The sequence below is a fragment of the Clarias gariepinus genome, chromosome 1 (assembly GCF_024256425.1).
Source record: "Clarias gariepinus isolate MV-2021 ecotype Netherlands chromosome 1, CGAR_prim_01v2, whole genome shotgun sequence".
In the NCBI taxonomy this organism is placed as follows: Eukaryota; Metazoa; Chordata; class Actinopteri; order Siluriformes; family Clariidae; genus Clarias; species Clarias gariepinus.
This window is the reverse complement of record NC_071100.1, coordinates 14,741,031-14,764,413: the sequence shown is the minus strand read 5'-3', so window position 1 is coordinate 14,764,413 and position 23,383 is coordinate 14,741,031. Positions and strand designations below refer to the sequence as shown.

The window sequence follows — 23,383 nt, the reverse complement described above, 5'->3', positions numbered from 1 at the left end:
ACTGTTTAGTCATATCTAGAGTATTTAATTGACCTGGAGTCATGCATGACATTATAAAAAGTCTTCTCAAGCACTACTTTTCTCCTTAACAAGCTGGATTCGACATGGCAGGTCACTGAGTTTCCTCATTCGCTTTAGCTGAAGACAGAAATCTGTGATATTCATTCAAGTTTACTAGGAGCTCAACATCTACAGCATGTGAGGAATAAAACTCTCGGCGGGAAAATAATCAATGACGACGCAAAGATGTAAAGAGGTGGAGTTATCGGTACATCATAAAGGCTGATTATTTTCCCATGCTGTGGCGTTTTACTCCTTTTATACCACATCAATTTGCCAGTTTATTAAGGAACAACTCATCCGTTTAATGTTCATGCAACTCGTGTAATCGCAAGCCATCCTGGCCTTCAAAGTCACCATGACACCTCTCGACATGCGGCCGAGCTTCTACAACATCCCGGCCGAATGTGTGCTTTGTGCATATGGCCGTATTTGCTCAGCCGTATTTGTATTGGACGTGTCGTGTCTGTGTTTGTGTCATGTGTGTTGCATGTGTGCATCTGTGTTTGTGTATTACAGTGGGACTGTGCGCCAGCGTGTTTGTGTGTCACTTGTGAGTGAGTGTGTGTCATTTGTACGCGTGCGTATGTGTGTGTGTGTGTGTGTGTGTGCTCTGCGGGTATGGCAGGCAGGAGTGGACAGATGGCTGGCCCTCTCCTCTCTCAGCTGCAGGAGTGGAGGGTGCAGTAACTGCGCCTCTTCTGCGCTGTTGACCTTGCCATGGCCATCCATGTGCCTGGCACTCAGCCGCACCACCCAATCCACTCTATCCTTATTATTAAAAACGCACACACACACACACGCAGACATTAAATCACATACAAACACACACACACAGTGTATGCTAGTTATACTAGTACAACAAACATAAGTTGTGTAATATATATATATATATATATATATATATATATATATATATATATATATCTTATGTTTGTTAGTGGCTAATACGCATAACCTAATAGTAGCATATCAGGCGTCGCCCCAAGGAACGTAACATCGGTGAAGCTGAAAATATGAACTCACAAAAGTACTTTGGATTTTTTGGGAAAAAGAGCTTAAAAAGTCTTACTCTACATTACCCCATAAATCAGTCAGAGACAGAATACCGGCTGTCGGATCTGCCCTTTTAAAGCCAACTGACTGAAGCCAAGCGATCTAAGTGTGAATGATGTCTCGGCCTTGACCTTTTCTCTTTCTTTGTACATATGGGACCAGGAGACAGAGGGAAAAAAAAAAAGAACTGATAACTGCCAAACCCATCAAAGACGCCACATAGGGAGCGAGATTCCATTCAGAGTTAAGGGCTGCGTTGGGACGAGGCCAGTTTTCCAGGTCCAACTTCCTATCTAACCTTGGTCGTGGGCGTCTTTCCATTCCGACCCTTCCATGCCTTCTTCCATGACCGGACGTTTGGAAGGCCGAACGCTACGAGCCACTTCTTAATCCTAAGCATTCAGCTTCAGAACAAGGGATGGCATTAAGACTGCTAATGTAATGCGGCCCCTTGGTCGCTCACCATCAATAAAACATGCGCGGGAACTCGGGGTGAAAACGCAGAGGGGTCTTTCACCTCTGGCGGCTCGAGGAAGGAGAAAGTAAAGACACAGAGGGGATGAAGGGTGCCTATCAAAATCTGAGTAGGGTAGCAAAGAAAAACCTAAACAAGTTTAGAAAAGGATGAAGAGACATATTCGACTTAAATACAGTATGTAAGAAAAAAAAAATTATTTGAAAAGAAATATTGTTCAAAAATATATATATTTTATTTTTCTTAATGATTATTTAAAATAGATAGATAGATAGATAGATAGATGGATAGATGGATAAATAGATAATCCCAAAGGAAAATTGTATAAATTATATAATTGTATAAAATCATATAGTTAAGAGTACATAAAAGAGAATAGTCTATGAAAAGAAAAATCAATAAAAACAATTTCAACACTAATAAATAAAAAGAACTTTAAATAAACCTTATAACAATACAAGTACTTAAAAGGAAAAATACTACTACTACTAATAATAATATATTTAAATAAATAAAAAATACATAGAGCTTTTCAAGATGTTATTTACATCATTCAAATATTATTTCCAATCTTTTCCTTTAAATAATTTGTACAAAAACGTATTTTTTAGTCAAAGAAATAAACCATGTACGCAATACATACAGCCCCTGCATACAGTATGAAATAAAACTAGAGAGATCTACCGAGCCGTCCTATTAAGACTTCAGCTAAAAGTCCACATCCTCTGGCAAAGGAAGAGTTTCCGTTTGTAACAGGAAGCAGCCAGCATTCTCAGTCTCAGCTGTTACACAATAAACAGTCCAATAAATCACTAATAAAATAACATAGAACTATGCAGACTTACAGACAGACAGACAGACAGACAGACTTACAGACAGACAGACAGACGGAGGTAAATGAACGGAGTGTCTAGTGGTGCGCATCGATTTTCCGGAAAATAATAATTGACTCTGAGCATCCTGTGCGGGTCACGTGTAGCATAGATTGAGCAGACGCCCCGTTTTTTTATTAATTGGTGATTAATAACGCCTCACCATTCATTAGTGCAGTCACCTCGGTGCAGTGAAGTGTGGCTGTGTTAATAAGTAATTACACACACCTTTCTGATCAATGACTTCTCTCTCTCTCTCTCACTCGCTCGCTCTTTCTGTCTCCCTGTCTGTCTCTGTCTTTTTTTCTCCATCTTACTCACTCTTAATGTCAGAGCTCTGGGCTTTGGTTCGCACTAAAGAGAAATGTGCTAACATTAGGAATTTTATTGCTTTGGGTATTAGAATCTAACATTTACATTAGAATAAAATCAACAGATAATCGATCTATTTGCCACCATTTGGATTGATATACAGTACTGTACTGTATACCAAATCTCCAAGACCCCGATACCACCCCACCACCCTCCCCCTGGCACCGGCTTGGTGTATTTGTTATAAAGTCGGTTAACATTCAGTAAACACGTCACTGCTCAAACTATTCTCGCGGGATCCTCAGACAACAGTGTCATGGATAATTTGTGTTCTCAATTCCAGGCAGTCTCCTATTCTCTATTTTATTTATATATACTGTATATATTTTTTTTCACGACAAAGCATGCATGTAATGCAGACGTACACAGCAGAGGAGGAGGAGCCGGACTAGGTGTCAGGCTGGAAATCGAAACGAATTTGAAATCTAAAGTAAAAAAAAAAAGCAGAAGGCAGGAACGAGGAGGCAGGATGGAATCTCTTGTCTCTCCTGTTCTCATCTCTCTGCTTCTCATCTCCTCGCGCTTGGTAGCAGCCCACGGTTCTGCCTCACACAGAGCGGCCAGCTGTACAGTAAACGTGCGCCCTACTCTGCCCCCTAGCCCCCTCCACCCTTGCCACCTTCCCACCTCCTGCCCATCGATCCAGGCCTCTCTCTCTCTATCTCTATCTCCCTTCCTCTGTCCCTTTTTCCATGTTGTGGATGGAAGTCTGGGCATGCACTCAGCTTTCACTCCCACCTTGCAATAAAAAAAATGATAAAATAATATATATATATATATATATATATATATATATATATATATATATATATATATATATATATATAAAGAAAACACACCAAAAGGTGACCCTCTAAATCAGCTTTTCTATGAAATTCCTGACTGTCCTTCCAAACGTCATCCACCTGTTTGGTACAAGTTATTTGGCAAGGGAAAAAAGCCAGTGGAGATAAAAGCTGAAACTAGTGATCCACCCATGAGGTCCTAACCATTCACTGATAGTACCCTCAGCATCCAGAAGCTAGAGATAAATATACTGTCATGCATCATTAAAGTGGCTCAATGTTGTTCTCAAAGTAAAAAGAACTGCTGAAATCTGATTGGCTGAGTATTTTAAATAAATCAATATGTTGTTGTTTATTACAAATCCTAATTCATTTCATAAATAATTACTGAGGTTCAGTCTATACCAAGTACTAAGCTTGTGAAAGTCTTGTTTATCGTAAGTGGATCAAGACAGATTTTCCCTTTTTATTCCAGCCAAAATGTAAAACAATGAATCAAAGCAGCACCAATTAAGAGCACATTTTATGTAAAAAAAATATATATTTATAATGGGTCTTCTTCAGTTTGCATGCTCAAACAAAAAAATGAATATTTAAAAATGTGCATCTTTTGTTTAGATTGTTCCCCTATTATGATGTCATATAAGAAGATACCCCTTGCTTGTTGCTCAGCCCTGTTGTTTTCTGTGTGGGTGTGGCTCAGCAGTAGCTCATTTACATAGACACTAAAACGGCATGTTCGGAGAAGGAGTGAAACATTTGAAATTGAGGTATAAAAAAATGAAGATTCAGGATAGTGATCTCTGAGACCATAATATGGGACCTTTAAACTACGCTTTTTTTTCTAGGTTCAAAAACGAGTGCTATATATGGTTTGGTTTGAATGAATCATTTAAAGGAAAAAAAAGAAGAAGAAGAAGAAGAAGAAGAAGAAGACTCCTAATGACCCACTGGAATCATAAAAAAGCCAAGGAGCTTTGGAAGATTGCTGGATGCCTGAGATGAAGGGCAGATTAGACCTTTTTTTTCTGCATGACGACCTCACATCAGGGTACTGAGATGTAAGCAAGAGGTTTGGCTCAGCAGGAGAACATAGAGGAAAAACAGGCTCCTATGGCGCTTTCAGGGTCAGGGTTCACACTGTTGTCAAGAAAACACGGGGACTTTGAAGTGCTGCTGTGATTCTTTTCAGCTTAACTGTGAGTGAAAGACCTTCAGACTCACATGAGGCAAAGTTTTTGAGGCTCTGCCGATTCTTTTGCTTTGTTACCATATCGCAATATAGATGAGACTATGTGGGAATCCTGCGCAACACTGAACAGGTATCACTGTTGAACGTATTTATTAAAACTGCGGAAAATCTCGACATATAAATAATTACAACATGAAAGAAAAAAGCATTTTTGTCGATAAAAATCTACCGACATAGGCTCGTGTGTATGCCCTGCCTTTATACGTAGGCAACTCTCAGAACCATGCATGCCAAGCTTTTGTCTGTAGAGAAAACACGTCTGAAGTGTGTGCACCGAGCACACGCGGGCCTTAATAAACATCCTTCAAAAACCTAGGACGTTAACGACAGTTTTAATAGTGACCGCAGAAGCTGAGAGAGGCATAAACCCTGGCATCCACTCCTCCCGTCTTCCTCTCGCCCTCTCTGGTGGCACATCGCATGCCTTTAGTTGTGTGAATTAGCCATGCCAGCAAACTCCAAACTAAAGAGTGGCCAGCTGTCTTCTGGCCTGCTTCGAAATTGCTCCACGGTCACCAGCAATCGAATTTTTTCATTTTGTTTTTTTCCTACAGATGGACAGGAATATCACATTGAGTCCCATGATTTGAATGACCAGCTGTATGGCGAATGTGGATGGATCCATCTGGACCTTGAGAGCTGTCTCTTCACTCCCAAGGGCAATGCGGCTACTGGTTCAGGCCAACGCGCACCGCTTTCCTCGCTAGAAACGTGATTAGGATGTTATAAGTTTTTTTCCCGCACAAAGCCACACTTGGGTCCATGAGGCAAAAGCCGGACTCATCGCCACATCACAGAAGTTATGAGTTCTCTAAAATCTAAGGGATACTTTATTCAATTTGATTTTGGGGGTCACGGGGACGATGGGTGCAGAGGTGGAACAAAGCGGCGCATCAAAATTGCTCTGTGCTTTTTTGGAGCCTTTTTCTTATTGGCTATATCTCAGATTAGACTCGGAGGACATGCTAATTTACTTTATTCTATTTTGTGCCATCATGTCGTCTATATATATAGAGCTATCGGGGTGAGTCAACAGCCATAAAGCAAGGAGCGTAGGGCCAGGAACAGCACCCCTAAGAGAGGAGCGCCTGCTCCATTACCTACGCTAATAACAGTGACAGCTGAGCAGAGATGACCCCCGGCCTCTCGTTTCGCCTCTCCTGTGCAGATGGCCATTAAAAGGAGAAAGTGTCCCCTTATTTCAAGGGAGAAGGCATTTGGACCCTTTTCCAAATGAGGCCTCTGCTTCCCCCCGTCCCGTTTTGCTTTTCTGGCACATGCTGCCTGTGAAGTAATTACGATCCAGTCCAGATTCGCCCCTCCACACCACACCACGCCACCCCGTGAAATGCCTAGCCCACATACTATCATCACCCACCAGAACTGTCAAAGGAAGACTGTAGTGGACACCTGAGAATGGGCTGTACATCAGCACCATGGCAGTTGGTTAGTTCATTTCCGCCATTTTGAAATGGAAATGGTTGTCTGATACGGCGGTGGAGCAATTCTTCTTTTAACAGTCATTGTACAAGGACAGGAAGGGTTGTATCTTTATTGAACCCTTTGTTTTTCGGGGGGAGGTGGTAGGGAACAGATTATATCGTGGCTACGGCATGCTAGTCCATGCAGGCCCTAGTATTATGGAGTTATAGCTACAATTTGTGTAGTTTGGACCCACTATTCCATATGTTGTAGGATGTCAGACTTAATGCAGGATATCAAATTTAATATTGAGGAAGAACATGTTGAAAAGTCTATATGATTTGACAATCTGACATGGGCTAATGGTAGATTCTTTTTACATTGTTAGTCCAGCATGACCTCATACATAGATCTTTATTCAAACAGAGATTGTTCCATCGGCAGCTCTGAAATGTCCAAATTCATGTACTTTAAAACTTAACATATGCCGATATGGAAGTCTTTAATCTTTACTGTGTAAACCTGTCATTTGTAAGAAATTAAATACAAATTCCAGTTTCAGATCTTACTAACAGTGTTTATGTGGAAGTAGTTTAGTTGCTTACACATACAGTAGGAGTTATACATTAAAGATAAGATTATTATACAATAAGATCTATTTATGGTCGTACAATTTGGTATCACTCAAATTTGAGTCTGGTTCCTTCCTTATGTCATCTCTGGGAGTGTTATCTCTCCAACATTGTCCCCAACTTGCTTATTAGGGATGAAATTGACCAAGCTCTAATATCCTGAGACCTATTCTGTATACCGCATTTAATCTTCACTGTTTCTCCTTTACTATCACCTGATAACTACAGTATGAATTATAATAGAAGAAAATCTGGCGGAAAAATTGTATTTAATGATGCTTATACACGGATTGCGTATGGATTTACAGACAATGTAGTTGGGAGAAAATGGCATGTCCTCATATGAGAACATCTGGGGATCAAAAGGATTTTTTTTATTATTTCTGTGAAACTACAGTACTTTGTGAAAACGCCCATTGTTAAAAGAACTTAAATAAATTCTAATTGGATTAAATCATAGAATTGTCCACTGAGCTATTAAACTATTTTCCATACAGTATTTATAAAAGTGATACCACCCCCCCCCCAAAAAAAAAAATACACTTTTTACACCCCAAAAAACATTGGAGAATAATGACATAAACAACCAAAGAAGATCATTACTTGATCTACTAATCAATTACATCTATTACTTAAGATTTACAAAAACGTACATCAACATAGAAAAGAGCACCTCACGTATTGAAACTGAATACCCATACGGCTGTCAATGTGAGCGAGTGTGAGGTTTTAGAGCCAAGAATCTCATTAACACATGTATTAGATCATTCACAGAAATCTGTAATATTAAAAATATGAATAAATAAATAAATCAGTACAATGAAGAAGTAATGTGTTTTGAAAATGACTGTTTATTTTGACCAACCTCCCTTGACTCACTTTCAGCTCAACCTGACCTCACCGATGTAGTTTTATAGACAACTAACGCACAAAAACAGCCCAGAATAACAAATAACATGTTCTCCTCTAGCACTATGAAACATCTGTAAGTCAATAACCTTTAAACCATCTTAAACAATACACTCAATGTAAAGTTCTTCCACTGTAAATACTATGAAAACTAGTGTTTTCTACTATTCCTAGTCTTAAAACCTGACTTGAGTTACAGCAATGGCAAAGACTACAGTACCTACTGTACATGCCCTGGCATACAGTACATCCCTATGTTAACAAGTTTCTCATCGTCCTGCTCTTGCCTAGGTCCTAAAATTGTGTTTAAGCTCTAATTTCAGACTAAAGACCAGAATAAAAGCTTCCTGAAGATGAATGCATTAAGATTCTCCACTACATAAACATGAGACATAAATACTAAGGGACTTTTTAGCCCTTAGTACTGTATCATCTATACACTGGCTTTGGAAAAACAGTAAAGGTGCTGATTATGTGCTTTTTGCATTCACACCAGGTTTGTAAACACGTAATGTGAATTTGGGAGTTGAACTTACCAAGCATATGATTTGCCACATGAACCTGAATGTCCCATTCACTATGGAAGACCATCTGACACTTAATGCACTGATACGTCTTCTTCTGGGGGGAAAAAAGCAGCAGTCAAATGAAATAGACCATGACGAAAACGTAGAGAAAAAAATTGTGCGTGATATTAAACTAAAGTTTGTCCTAGAATATTATGCACAATTTAAGCTATTGGTGCATGTCACACAGTGCATCAATAACGATGTAATAAATGTCTACAACAAATGGCACTGAGAAAAAGCAAAAGCATTTATATAAAACATTCATAAAAGCACGGAATGGCCTCTATTAAAATAGAATAAAGTGCATGTATGAAGCTTTGCCTTACCTCTTCGCTTTGGGAAGGACTAACTTTTGGCATGGGGGATCCTTGAGGCGTCCTCACTTGACTGCCACTTCCCTCTCCTGTCTGCTCTCTGTGCACTGTCTGAAGATGTGTCTGCAGTTCTACCTCTGATTCAAACTTCACATTGCAGCTGGAGCATCTTGTCTTGGCAACGGTAGATGATATTGATGATGAGGACGATGTGGAATAGGTGGTTGCTTTTCTTTTTACACCACAGGGGCTCAGACTTTCCCCTTGATGCCACCCTGCATTAGAGGGTGCTGGTGTTTGTCCTCCTGGTTGCTGCTGCTTTACTCCATTTATGGTTGGACTGGAGCTTTTGCTAGCACTTACACATGTGGCACAGAGACCATACGGTAGTCCATTAATATCAAGCTTCACCATATCCTGCTTGGAGCGGAACTCCTTAAGACACGAAGCACACTTGAAGAGCTTTGGACTCTGGTGATGCTGGTGGTGAGGAATAGTGGCACGCCCACTAGGATGATGGGCAGACATGGATCCGGTCTTCTGCATGTGGAAGGTGCCGTGGATCTTCAGCTCTAAGGTTGATGTAACGGTCTGCATGCAGACCACGCAGCGGAAGCCAGTCAGAGAGTTGCGCAAATCTGGATGCATTTGACAGTGCTCCAGGAAGTCTTCCTCACTCTGCAATGGTAACTTGCAAATTCGACAGCTGCCTGTGTCTAAGCTCTTACTATGAGTAACCTTATGCTCTGTCAAAGTAAGCAGAGATGGGAAGCGTTCTCCACAAATGGGACACATGTAATGCTTTACTGGTCCCAGGTGAGTTTGCATATGTTCCCGGAGCCCTGCTTCAGAGAAGAACGTTCTAGAGCAAACATTGCATTTGTGGCTCCCCTTGATAATTTCTGCTTTCTTCTTGTGCATTGCGGTCTCCCCTGGTCGGATGTTGTGATCCCGGAGCTGGTGATTCGTCAAGAGGGACTCCATAGTGTAGGATGCCCCACAGATGTCACAGGTGTACATGACCTCTGAGGACTCAACATCCTCTTCGCTTCCATCATGGCTATTATGGGACTCCCCTGTACCAGGTCCTCCATGGCTATTGGTGAGAATGCCCTGAAGTTCTGCATCATCTTTAGAAACTGATTCACCGCCACCACTTGTAGAGCCATTGGTGCCACAGTTTTGGGCCTTTCCTTCAAACACACAATGTTTCTCACGTAAGTGGCGTTCCAGCAAGATGATGGCATGGAAAGCCTTGTTGCAGAAGCGGCAGTTATATTTCTTGCTGTGTGTGGTTATGTGGCACTGTAGCTCGACTTCTGTACCAAAAGACTCACCACAAAATATGCAGCGGTGAACCCGACCTTGGTTCTCCAAATGACTGTGTTTGACATGCAGTTGGAGGTCAGTTTCATGACGAAAATCCCAGTTACAAGATGTACAGCGGTAGACTTTCTTCTCATTGCTGTGTTTTACTGCAAGATGAAGCTGTGTTGAGACTTTGGAGTCAAATACTTCCTGGCAAAGAGTGCAACGAAAGAACACAAAGGTGTGCATATCAAGGAGGTGCTTCTGCAGGTCATCTACTGATGTGAACTGCTTGTCACAACTTTCACAGATGTAGTATGTGGATGTGACAGTAAAGTGGACGGTCACATGCTTAAGCAGAGCGTCCTGGCTGGGAAAGTCCTTGTTGCACTGTGGACAGGTTAGTTGTGGGAGCATACCATCAAGGTGAGTTTTTAGGTGAGTCTGGAAAAGATCAAGACTAGTGTACTTAGCACCACACTGGTTACAGATGAATTCACTTGTTGATCGGGATGAAGTGCCGCCATGTTTAAGAAGGGTAGCTTGATCGACAGATATTGAAGATGAAGGGCTAAGGGCTCTATGGGTTCTTCTCCCGTTGTTGATATAATTCAGTGCCAGGGGGATGTTCTTGTGGTTTTCTTTGATATGCTTGTTCAGCTTCAAGACACTGTTGAAAATAGGAGAATTGGTACAGTAAGAACAGGAATACACCTCCACAATGGGATCTTTAGGAGTGACTGCAAGTGGAGAGTCAAATCGCAAGCTTCCAGAATCACAGTGGGTCTGTCGTACATGTTCTTCTAGTGTGGCCTCGGTCAGAAATCCCATGAAGCACTGGGGACAGAAAAAGGCATTGCTCTCCTTGGCTACCGGGCTAGGAAAGCCATGTGAGCAACGGATGTGTTCCTGCAAGGCATTGAGGTCTCCAAGCATCTCTGGACAAAAGTTACACTGTAACAAGGCATCAGACAAGCTAGCAAGTAGGGTGGATGGATCTTCAGCATTGTGGACTTGCTTCAGGTGCTCATTCAAGTTGACCAGAGATGGAAGGATCTCTAGGCAGAACTGGCAAGTATGGGCCTGCTCAGGTTTATCGACATGCATTGTCCTTAGGTGAATCTGAAGCACAGCAAGACTAGAGAACACTTGTTTGTTGCAGTAGATGCAACTGTAAGCTACTTTAGGCTGTTTAGCAGGTCGTCCACAAATATCATTTGTGTGCTGGGCAGCACGCTTTCTTCTTCCACGAGTCTTGGGCACAGTGGGAGCAGTGTCTACCATGGTTGAACTATCAACAGAAAGGTTGGAGTCTGGAGTGGTGCTTGAAACTGATGTGTATCCTACCGTCAACAGAGAAGGACTGTTGCTGTGGTTGCTGGACTCTGGGAGTTGGTGAACGTCCATGTGCGCATACAACTCTTCCACAGTAGGGAAGTGCTCGGAGCATACAGTGCATATATGTCCCTTTTGGTCTCGACTATGCGCCTGGTCAATATGGCTAAGTAATGTACCCTCGTCACTAAATGGCTCATGGCAGTAAATGCACTGCAGACCGGGCCCTACACCTCCTTCTTCTGGGGGGGAACACTCAGGGTGGCACTCTGCAATGTGCTTCTGAAGCTCTTCAGGCACGTCAAACCCTTCTTCACATCGGCTGCACTTGCGTGCCTCCTTCAGCTTCCACTCCTCTGCTCCCGTGCTCTGACCTTCCTTACCCCGTTCATGCACCTGCATGTGTCCAAGCAGGGAGCTGGAGGACAGGAACCCTCTGCGGCACACAGGGCATTTATGAGGCTTGTTTGTGGCGTGTGTCTTCATATGGATCTTAAGGTGATCACTACGTGAGAAAGCAGAATTGCACTCGCTGCAGTGGTATTTCTTGTCACCAGTATGGAGCTTGATATGCCGGTCACGACTGCGCTTGTGCTTGAATAGGCGACTGCAGAAGGTACAGCTGAAAGGGAGCTTGTCACTATGGCTCTGCTCGTGGCGCTTAAGGAAGCTCAGGCGACTGAATGATTTCTCACAAAACTGGCATGGGTAGGGCAAACCAGGGCCCCCTTCGTCTTCACCAAAATCGTAATCATGGACTGGAGACGTTTGGTCTTTGCTAGATGGTGAAGAAGCAGGCCAGGAACAGGATGGGTCATCTTCTAAATCAACCCCATCTGCAAAAACAGAAAGAAAAGAAAATGTATATTTCGTAAATACACGTAAACAAACAGAAAAAGAGGTTATTTATCATATACACTTGACTTTAGCATACATCAGACTCGCATATGGGCATAGAGAGAGGTGAATTGAAAGAGAGAGAGAGAGAAAACGAAGGGAAGAGATTTAGTGGTATTCAAAAACAATGACAAAAAAATATAAAAGAAAAATGGAGAAATTAACCCTGTATGTGGCCACCTAATGGTGATACCAACTGAGACAGAAAAAAAGCCTTTCTGACATTTGAATTTGAATCAACAGCTGTCTGCGGGGTGGGTGTTTGTTTAGAAAAATTAATACTTATCAGTAGCTGTCATTTTTATGCAAAATGACCACAAGGGCCCTAAATCCATTTTAAAATCATCATGTCTATTTATACTACAATTTACCAGGAACACCATGAACTGCAAGACACGCCGTTAAAACAGCTTAGAGGTGAAAATGAAACCTGTTGGTGATCTGGCAGATCCCATGACATCAGACAGTGAGGTGTGGCCTACACTCTATTTTATTTAATACAATACTCCATAAGTATATAACCAATATATATATTTTTTTTGCTGCTGTTTTTTTGAACTGATTTGGTGCAAAGCCAAAAAAGACAGGCTTGAAAGGTGAGTGTTCTTTGTCCTGATCTAGAAGTGTAATCCGTGTGACTAGAAAAAAAAGGGTCAGGAGCAAATCTGGGAAAACAGAAAAACAAAGGGAAACAGGCAAGATTTATGAGACATCTGCAGGAAAGCATAAAACACCACTTTGGATGTAGCTTTCTCTCCATCCTTGGACCGGCTTCTAGAGCCGCTTGAATTGTTTTTCTTTTGAACACAGCCCTCTGCCTTCTGTCAGGATAACATGCCCTTGTTGATCGCGTAACCCACTGTACCCAATCTTCAGGAAACAGATGAGGTCACATGTTGACCTCCTGTTCCTCAAACTGCTGAAAGAGGCACATTGATGGGCTAGCCTCGCAATGTCCTCTTGCTGGAAATCTCCCACACTGGGCAACATGCCAACTTAGGGAAAAAAAAAAAAAAGTCTACTCAGACAAATTTTTTTTACTCTGCTTAGATTTATAGAGTTGATTGATTGTGAAAAGCAATCTAATTATCACGTCTCTATTAATTACCGTATCACATACAGTACAGGTAGAGTAAATAAAAACAACGTTCTGTTTAAAAGGTTCATGGCTTGTTCAAACCTTTCAGCTGTTTCTTTTTCATGTAGAGTATAATTATATCGTTAAACTATGTCATTATATAAATGTAGATGAAAATATACTGTAGGTGATAGAAGGGCACTTTTGGCAAGAAAACCATGTTAATTCTGATCTTCTCCTTTTGGCTATCCTGCTGGCTGGTCAGAGCCTGCACCCGCCCCCAGACTAGTGTGTGAACACCAACTGAAGAGTCCAGAGAGCCCCTGGAGAGCCAAGAGGATAAGAGGGAAGCTTGTTTTCCTCTCGCTCTCTCTCTCTCTCTCTGCCCTCTCCCTTGCTTTCTTGGTGTTTTTCCCCCTCCCTACACCATGACGAGAAATGCCCATACCCAGGACAGCCTAAGTAAATATAAGTGAAGGCAGTCTTTTCCATACACACACACACCGCACACACACATACAACCATCACATATCCCAGCTCACGACAGCAGTCTGTGTGAGCCAGCCAAAGGGGATGCTGCACACTGCAAACCTCCACCCCACAGCTGAAGGCCTGGCTTTGTTGCACTGCCAAAGCCTTCCTGAACATCCCCTGGCTAGCAGCCTGTCTCAGCCTTCGGAGGAAGACCTCCATCTTAGGGCCTGATGCTGCTTCATGATGTAAGATTTCTCCCCCCCTCCTTCTTCCCTTTTCTCCCCTTTGCATTTATTTTATTTATTTATTTCCGTTTTTGGCACACGGTGCAGTCTAGCTCTTTGAGCAAAACAACACATTTGTAATGTTCAGCACAAGGACAGCTGGATACCCGTTTGACATCTGTTTCAGCATACTTATTGGTAGGAGAGCGTTTGGGAGGGGACCAGATAGGTGTATAACAATCGCACATGTTCTGCTAGTAACAACAGCTATGTCTTTCTTTTCTTTTTTTTTTTTTCTTTCGTTTCTGGTTTGGTCAGATTACAAGATAGCAAATCACAGTTTCACTGCTTAGTATGCTGACAATCTCAGGCTTTTAACACAGTGTTGGGTGTAACGCGTTACAAAGTAACGTTAGAGTACAGTACTTGGATTACTTTTTTGATGTAACAAGTAATCTACCGCTTTAGGTCCGCCATTTCAATACTCAGTTATTTAGTTACTTTTTCAAAAATGTAATCTGTTATTCCGACAATTATGCAATCCGTGAGCCAGACAGCAATCTTTCCCAGTCCGTTAGTGCGTGTGTGAAAGTCGTCCTACAAGCCCCGCCCCTGATAACCCGCCCCTCTTGCCTGTTATACCCCTATCTCACCTCTGCGGTTTGACTATATGAGCACCGACGCGTGGAAAGATGGGAACCTAATTACAGCACCAAAACTCGCGGTGAATCATGATGAACCGTACTTACGGCCACCGCGCGAAACCGCGTAGGTGAGATAGCGGTATTAGTAGTTAACGGATTTTGATCCCAACTTCACTAAGTGATGATGGTAGAATAATTATAAAGGTCTCGACTAAAACAACATGCATGAGGAGTCACAAAGGAGTTTTTTATTTTCTGCAATGGAAAAGTACTCAAACTAGTTACTTTTATCAGAAAGTATCGCTGTAATGTAACTGATTACTTTTTAAAAGACAGTAATTTTGTAATGTAATCACTGATCACCAACTTCAAACACTTTGGCACACACTCCCTGTGTTTCACTCTGGATGCCTGGATAGACTGTATTTGTGCTCAGACAATAAAGCCTGTCCCATTAGGACGTAGTATACGATTACTGTTTTCTAATTACTGTTTTGGTCTTAAGACGGAATTAGATCCTTCTCGGTGAATGCAAACTAGAATTATGATCATCATTTAGGTGATGAAACATAAAGACAGAGCTGTTAATCTGGCTGCTCTGACTGCGAAATCTATTTTGATTAAAGCTGTATTCATAAGTTGCCAGAAGTTGTTTCCGTTGTAATTTTTTTTTTTTTTCTGGGTTTAAATCCTGGAAGCAGTTACAACACGCATGAGATCTTGCCTTGCCATAAAAAAAAAATTGTGTGTAGTTTGATGTTTAATGTCTTGACTGCTTATAAGTGAACCCGTCCATATTAGACTTACATAACCACGTTATAAAGACGTCACTAAGGATGTCTTGATTCGTCAAGTTAATGTATATCTTGTTGTGTGTACAATACGAAAGGTGCAGTTTTGGGATAAAATGCCATGAGTGCTTCTTTCACTATAAAATGTATAAGGGATGAAACGAGAGTCACTCGACCTGTTTCTGTGGTGAGAGTGAAAGGAACGATAGAGAAATTTAAAGCATGGCACCAGGAGAACAGGGTGTTGCTCTGGGCTGTGAGGGAGCTAATGAGCATGGCTGTTTGCTAATTGCTACACTCTTCAGCTAAAAACTCCTGCTCTGTGAATGCAACTAGAGGAATGTGAAAGAACAGGTGAGAGAATCACGTTCAGAGCACCTGTCTGCTGCGAAAAATGGCACCTTAACTGGTAGCGTGCAGTCGTGTATGTGTGTTCATGTGTGTGTGTGTATGTGTGTGTTGGGCGGGGGTGGGGGGGGGGGTGAGTGGGCGGTTGAGGGGATTCGTTACATCTCTCATTACTGCAGTTTACAATAATAAGCGCAAGTCTACAGCGTTCAGCACTAACGGTTTCTGAAGCGCTGCCGTCAGACTCACAACTGGTTTAACGAGATGATGTTCTGACGTCCTGGAAGTGGGGGGAGGGGGGGAATGGGGAGCTAGACTTGACTTTTACGAAATAATTTACTCATTAGACACAAAGTCAAGATTGGAATGCTTCCCACCGAGTGAAACTTGAACGCAACCTCAATAGGCTTTTGAACTCTTTACGAGTTTGGAAATGTGTTTTAAAGGAAAGTCCATGGGCTGTAAACCACCAAGGATGGGGGTCCATTGGCTGCCACCAAAGTTGGAAAGCACCAACAAAAAAAAAAAAACACTGAAAAGTACACGATTAAGATTATTTGTTATTTGTCACATATACCTAACAACACTTTTTGTTACAAGCCCTTTACAGGTTACCCAATAATGTTGAAACGCCCTATGGGTTTATGTACACAGAGTTTGGTGATGTGTTTAGAAGGTAATCCTATGGTCGATAAATCAAATATTATTATTTTCAATTTAGTAAAAAAAAAGGATAACCATTAAGAAAAAAATGTATGATATAAATAAGATGTTCTGTATGACCATTCAGAGATGAAAGATCTGTCTTTTTTCCAGTCTTTCTGTCTCAGAGCTGGATTAGGCAATCTTTAATGTATTGTCAAAAACAGCATGTTTAAGTGAAATGTGTGGGCTTTAGCATTTAACCATTAACTTCAAAATTGCCGTCAACTTTGACCTGGCTTCACACTGTGAGAAGAAGGAAACCGGTCCAAAATGTTGAACCTTCCCCTTGAGGCTGCTTCCTATTCCGAAGCCTTAGTCCTAGGTGACACAACTACTTAACTTATCATAAACTGAGCAAAAAGAAAGATAGGGGATCAACTCAAGTGCAGTATACATTGTGTTACGGGGTCATGAAGCGTTCAAGGTGGCAGGACCTGAAAATCTGAAAAATGTACATGCATATTGGGCTTATTTGATCATTTCTATTAATGTCCTAATGTTTGTTTTTTAATCAGATCAAAAATGTTAAATTATCGGCATCGTAAGCCAATTTAAAACAGGATGCTCAGCCGTACGACGGACAAAAAAAATAAGTGCAATAGAAAACAAATTAAAGCCCAAAACTGCCTTTTTCTCTACAATGAAATTTGTATTCTATTCTCTGATTTCTTCTTATTTTCTTGGCATTTCCTAAAGAAAAATGCTTATTCCAATCCTAATCTTCTCTTCCTCTTCCCTGCTCCTGTACCCATCTATCCATCTATCTATTTCTGGCTCTCAGTAAACACAATATGGTTCTTTACACATTACTGAGAAATGTCAGTCCCAGCCATCGATCAATTCAATCTGGCATGTCACTCCAACAGAGCAAAGAGTGTGCACCCGTGACTTTGTGTATGCACGCCACCATGACACCATGTTACACATAACGCAATAAACAACCTGCAACGGCGAAACACAAACACACACTAATTTTTATATATGTATTTATTTATTTATTTGAATTGCAACTGCGCTTATAATGGCAGTTTGTTCCATTTCGGTCTCATCAACTGCTTTTGTCCACATTTAATAGTGCCCCAGTCTGGACACAGGCACTTGGTCAATGTCTGGTGCAAAGCGCCGCCGGCTGCCCAGGAAAGTGAAGAAAAATGACAGAGCAGTGTGGAAAAACTAGGGCAGTCACTCATCCTCTAACCTCAGCCCGGCTTTTTTTCCAGCAAGAGGTGGACCTGGGGAACATCCACCTGGGCAAAATGAAGAATTCCAGCTCCTGTCCAGCTTCGGCCCAAGACAATATCATGAAAGCGATGTGAATTCTGGAGCAACCACACAGATCATAAAACAAGTCCTGTTTCAACACTGACAAGTGAACACTGCCTTCTGCTTTACGGAGTCAGCACTACTTATCTTGTAAAGTGGTTGCCAGTATTTATATTTTGTCCAGAAAATAAGACACTATGGCCGGTACTTACTAAAGACGCACCCTTTCTTTAATTAAACAGTGTAATATTATATATTGTGATCATTGCTATAACAGTTATTACATTTTGGTGGAAAAAAAAAGAAAAAAATACTAGAATCTGATTGAATTTTTTTTTTCATACCATACCAAAATTCATATTTTATGATTGGTCATGGATATGAACTTTCTATCATAAGCAATAGTTCCAGCTTTACTAATATTGTATATAAGAGGATTAGAGCCACCTTTAAAAAAAATATTTTAATTCTGACTTTAATCTTCGAACTTCGCCTTTTTTTTCTTTAGGATTATGAATATTCGCAAAAAAAAAAGATTTTATCTGAGATTAAAGTACGAATTCTGAAAAAAAAAGCGAAAAAATCTACATTTAAAGTCAGAATTATAAGAAAAAGGTTTAAATGAGGAATGTTTGCTGTAAAGATTTGAAAAAAAGGACATGGAAGGAGTCTCTCGTGTCAGCACCTTACAACATTCAGAGGTAAAGCTCTAACTGGACCGTAGTTCCGTATAAGAGACGCCGGTGAGCGAATGACTGATTTTGTTTGTATATACTTATAATACTTTTTAGTTTTCGGGTGGTAACTTTAACTAGACTCCATCTCTCCACCTGGTCCTTGATTATTTCCTGACAGGATGCCTAAAAAAACGTTTAATACTTACTTAAAATTTCAGTCACTAGGGTTATTTATAGTAATACGCTCATGTAAGTACACACATCTGTAATTTCCTCCAGGTGTGTGTACAGTGTCTAAACAGAACCGTTTTCCAACGTATTTATTTAACTTTGTTGCTTTTATGTCCATATGGTCTTAATTCGATCCCTGTACTTGTGACTGTGTTTATTTATAGGATCTTGATTCATGTTCTTTAGAAAAACCTGAACCAAGCACATGTAGTTTAATGCTGGAGGGGCGGGGTGGAGGGGGGGTGGGGGGGTGTATTGCATTTTTAGTGTCGTTCCACTTTTAGTCCAAAGTGCAAGTGGGTCATTTTGGGCTGAACAGAGGGGTTTAAATATGTATACACCAACCTGGCCAGCGTCATCAATATGAACCTGATTGTGATGGAGGACGGTATAGAGTTAGGGCCATAATTATAGGAACACAAGACAAATTTCATTAAGCTGTAAAAAATAATAATGAAAATACATAAATATATGTGTGTGTGTGTGTGTGTGTGTGTGTGTGTTTGTCCCTGGAGCCTCTTGTCCTTGGGCAGAGCCTCTTGTCCTAAGGAAGCTGAGGCAGAGGAAAAGCAGTTGACCAGGGTCAGGTAAGAGCGAGCAAACAGGAAGTGAGCTCCGCCTGAGACCTTGGCTGGGCCTCTGTCTCCCGTGGCTGGCCGGGGGGGAGGACAATCTGTCCCCCTCTGTCCCCCAGTGTGGTACGGCCCGCCAGCGTTTGCTCGCCCAGCGGGACCAACGTGAGGACGGACAGTTGGGACCTGAGGACTGACTTGGCTCATCTACAACTGAAGCAAGCGGACCAAGATCAACCAAAAAAAACAAAAAAAAAACAACTAAACCTAAAATGAAATGAAAAACAGATGGCCACACCAACAGTGGCTTTGTTATCAATACTAATATGTTATCTCCTTACCTCACACGGTTACAAAATATCGAGGGGTAATAAATTGAACATAAAAAACAAACATGTGCTCTGGTCTTGGCATTCTTACCCGAAGAACGGCGCTTTTCCTTTTGACCATAATTTCCGAGCCTACTTCAACGAATGTCCTTCCCATAAATCTGAATCTGGTTTAGTAACAGTCTCTTTAGAACCAGCCCACTGAGTGATATACATCATTTAAAGTTCCAAGTTTATTTCTAGCATAATAAATCCCGTCTAACTGCTTGTGAATGTGGATACATGGAGAGACGACGCTGCATGTATATTTCCAGTCCGGTATATTCCATTCCATCGATATTCACTTTGAGTAATATTTCAGTATTTTATTTTTTCTCGCTCATCGTCTATCGTGCCTATCTTGTACAGGGTCACGGTGGGCCCGGAGGCCTATCGCAGGGGACTCGGAGCTCTAGGCGGGGTACATGCTGGACAGGGTGCTAATCCATTGCAGGGCACAAGCACGTACACTCTCAAACACACACACACACACACACTCCAGGCGATTTGGAAATACCTATTAGTTTAATCTGCATGGCTCTGGACAGCCGGAGGAAACCCAGCAAGTGCGAGGAGGACATGCAAACCCCATGACTCGAACCCTGAAGGCGTGAGGTCACGGTGCTAACCACTACGCAACTGTACCACACTTATAAATATATACATTTGTCAGAGTCATTTTTTTGTTTTGGATGCAATACAGTTGGTTTCGCACATTCGTACAGTTTCCTTCACTTCCAACAACTGTAAAATAATAATAATAATTCCAGACAAAAAAGGACTGGTCCGACATCTAAGGCATATTCATGCCTAATACTCCGTAATCTTGGGTAATCCCTGATTAAATGATTCTTTTATGATGCAACCTCCGCAGCCAAAATAACTCTCAAGATGTTACTGGTTTGCACCATCAGTACGGATTCCGCATGAAACCTGGAACAACCCATTATTCATCTCTAAGACAAGGTCGAAATGCAGATTAAAATGTTGAACAGAGCGTAACAGCACCTGATTAGATGTTTCAGGAAAACTGGAATTTCTGCCTTTGGCGGGATTAAATATTTATAGGCTGACTTAAGACTTCGCCAAACTGCAGTGGATGTGCAGCACCATGAGGCACGGAGCAATATGGCTATCCGGCGTGCAGCAGCCGAGCATAGGCAACAGACAGAAGGAATTAGAATTCACTGAAGGAGAGTGACCCTTCACCCCGCAGCTGATTAAAACCCTCTCGCCCCGGGTTTGATTTCTCGTCAATCGCATCCCGGCTTGTCACCGTGAGAACTGCAGCAGACAGTCCGAACGAACGCGAGGGCAAGAGCAAAACAAGCATCATCAAGGGAAGAGCCGGAGAAGAGAGGCAGAATAAAAATAAAAAAAATTGAAAAAAAAAACAAAAAAAAACACACACACATTTGTCAGCCCAAGCAAGACCGTGTCTTTTCACGCATTCCTGTCTTAAATGTCAAGATTTCCACCCCCGAGCAAGAGGAAGCGCTGACACTTTGCCAAGGTTGAACAAAAACTGCATTCATTAATAATTAGCCTTGACCAGAAGCAAAGTAAACTCGAGTTCTCCTTGACAACAGCACAACACCTCGCCGTTTTGTTTTGGTTTTTTTTAAAAGAATAAAATAGACACTGTCCAATTTTCACACCAGCTCTGGTATGCCTTTATCTTTTCTTTTATTTAGACACCCCCCCTTTCCCCAACACCCCCCCTACCCCCGGGGTCCCACAATCACTTCAACAGATAGCAAGCGGTACGAGATTGTGATCTGCCAGCTCTGTAATCATGAACCATTTAGATGAATATTGGATCTTACACGTGTCCTCATCTTTAACTCTTTTTTTTTTTAACAAACTGTTGCTTCAACAAATGATTTCATCGTCATTCTGGTCAACTGTAAACAAAAGTTCTTTGGTGTCCTTCGTGACTAATACATAGCCGGGATTTACCAGATCATTAATACAATATTTTCAGAACAGTTTTGGCTATTATACAGCACCTATGTGATCGGTTTCAGCAGCGCTGCCTTGTAAACAAGTGGTGTTCAAGTCAAACCGGGACTTTTGAATGTCCAGAAGAACAGGATACAGTTATGAGAGTTTTAAACTCCCTTTATTTCTTTATATAATCCCCTACTACACTTATCCCAGTGTTTCACTAGTGCGTAGACACCATCAAGGTAGAAAGTTTACTCATTATGCCAGATCCATGATACGTCTGAAACTCTGGCCTCCCAGGAACTCCTATAATGTCCCAAACATGTGGAAATGAACAAGTCCCAGTTTGACTTGTAATATGTCTTTCATTATAGAGATACTCCTCCATATAGTACACACAGACTGCACCAGGTAGCACACATTTCTGCTATAATTAGTAAAAAGAAATAACATCCTGGACACGACCTGTTTTTGTTATTTCATCTTGCTTATGAGTGAAAACCTCCCCAGAATTCACACAGGCATACAGGAGCCCAGTTCAGCGTGACTCACAGCAGCACCGCAATCCAGCCTCTTAGCATCTCCAGCAAGTCTTTCTGTGCAAATACCATCATCGCTATCTTCTAACTGACATCATACCCTTTTTTTTTTCATTACCAGGCAATGGCTTTTTGAATAAGACATGTGAGATACAGAACCATGCTGTAGGCTAATCAGCTTTGCACTATGTGTCATTCATTATTCACAATGGCGTGGTTACATGAAAAGGATACCGCATCTGGAGGAAGTGGAAGTGAAGATGTAGCCACACCCCAATCCCAAGGGGGCAAACCTCTGACTTGGCCTTTTATATAAGAAAAAACATAAAACTATCTTTTGTCACAGCCCTTGTTTTTTTCTCTCCCCCTTTTCTGTCTTTTGTTTGTTTCCTTTTTTCTGATCTCAGTTTGATTATACAGTAGATCGCGTTCTCACTCCACCGGTCCGGATCAGGATCTGGTATCGCCGAGCACTGCTTGGTCTCTCCTACTGTAACGCGGCATGGCGGACAGAATTCGAGAAGACGTCTTGCCTCGCAGAAGTTAAAACGGAGACGTGTGTCCGTCTTTCACGTCATCATTACAAAGACTCGAGACCTTTTTGAGAACTTTTTACAAAACAAATTCTAAATTGATTGAAGTTCAGGTCTAAACCACGCCAAAAAGCACATATTATCAACGTATCCATTCGGTGATCATTACTAGGTTTCAGTGCCTATCCCAGGAACACTGAGTCAGAGGCAGACTGGACTGGGGGAGCAGTCTATCACAGGTCATGATGCACACACATTCTCACACTGGTTCACACCTAGAGGATATTTAGAATCACTGCTCATCCTACTGGCATGTTTTTTTTTTTCGGGAAGTGAGAGCAAACTGCAAAACCCGAAGGAAACGCACAGAGAACAATGGAAGAAACATTTTCGCACGGACAGTAACCCGACCTCGGGATTGAACCAGGAAGCTGTCGGGCGACAACACCACCAACCCCCAACCATCCACTGTGCCACCCGATTTAAAATGACATACTGGCTTTTACTAAAAATGAGAATTTATTGGTGCTAAATGGAGTTAAGTTTATGAGCGGTTCATGCGGAAATCCAAATCATTCCAAACCTTTCCTCACAACTCTATAAAGCACCAGCTGCAGCTGTTCACCCTTACCTCTTGCTCTTTACTGCTCTTACACTCCAGATAAATAAACTACTTCATCTTCTACCTCTAAACTCTGCGCTTTGTTCCGTCCCTCCGTCCTAAAGACACC

General features: G+C 41.7%; 1 protein-coding gene across 8 annotated transcripts in view; it reads right to left on the bottom strand.

The window, feature by feature from the left end:
* The window catches only part of LOC128519739 (zinc finger protein 521), a 134,139-nt gene that overhangs the window by 60,183 nt on the left and 50,573 nt on the right, over window positions 1–23,383 (bottom strand). For 6 of the 8 annotated variants that reach the window (XM_053493624.1, XM_053493632.1, XM_053493572.1 and 3 more), the window contains 2 exons: window positions 8,731–12,197; window positions 8,372–8,456 (listed from right to left, as the gene is read on the bottom strand). In XM_053493624.1, the coding sequence (XP_053349599.1) occupies window positions 8,372–8,456; window positions 8,731–11,847 (3,202 nt within the window). In that variant the 5' untranslated portion in view covers window positions 11,848–12,197. The remainder of the gene's footprint in view (window positions 1–8,371; window positions 8,457–8,730; window positions 12,198–23,383) is intronic. The other 2 variants (XM_053493598.1, XM_053493604.1) reach the window with 1 other exon arrangement.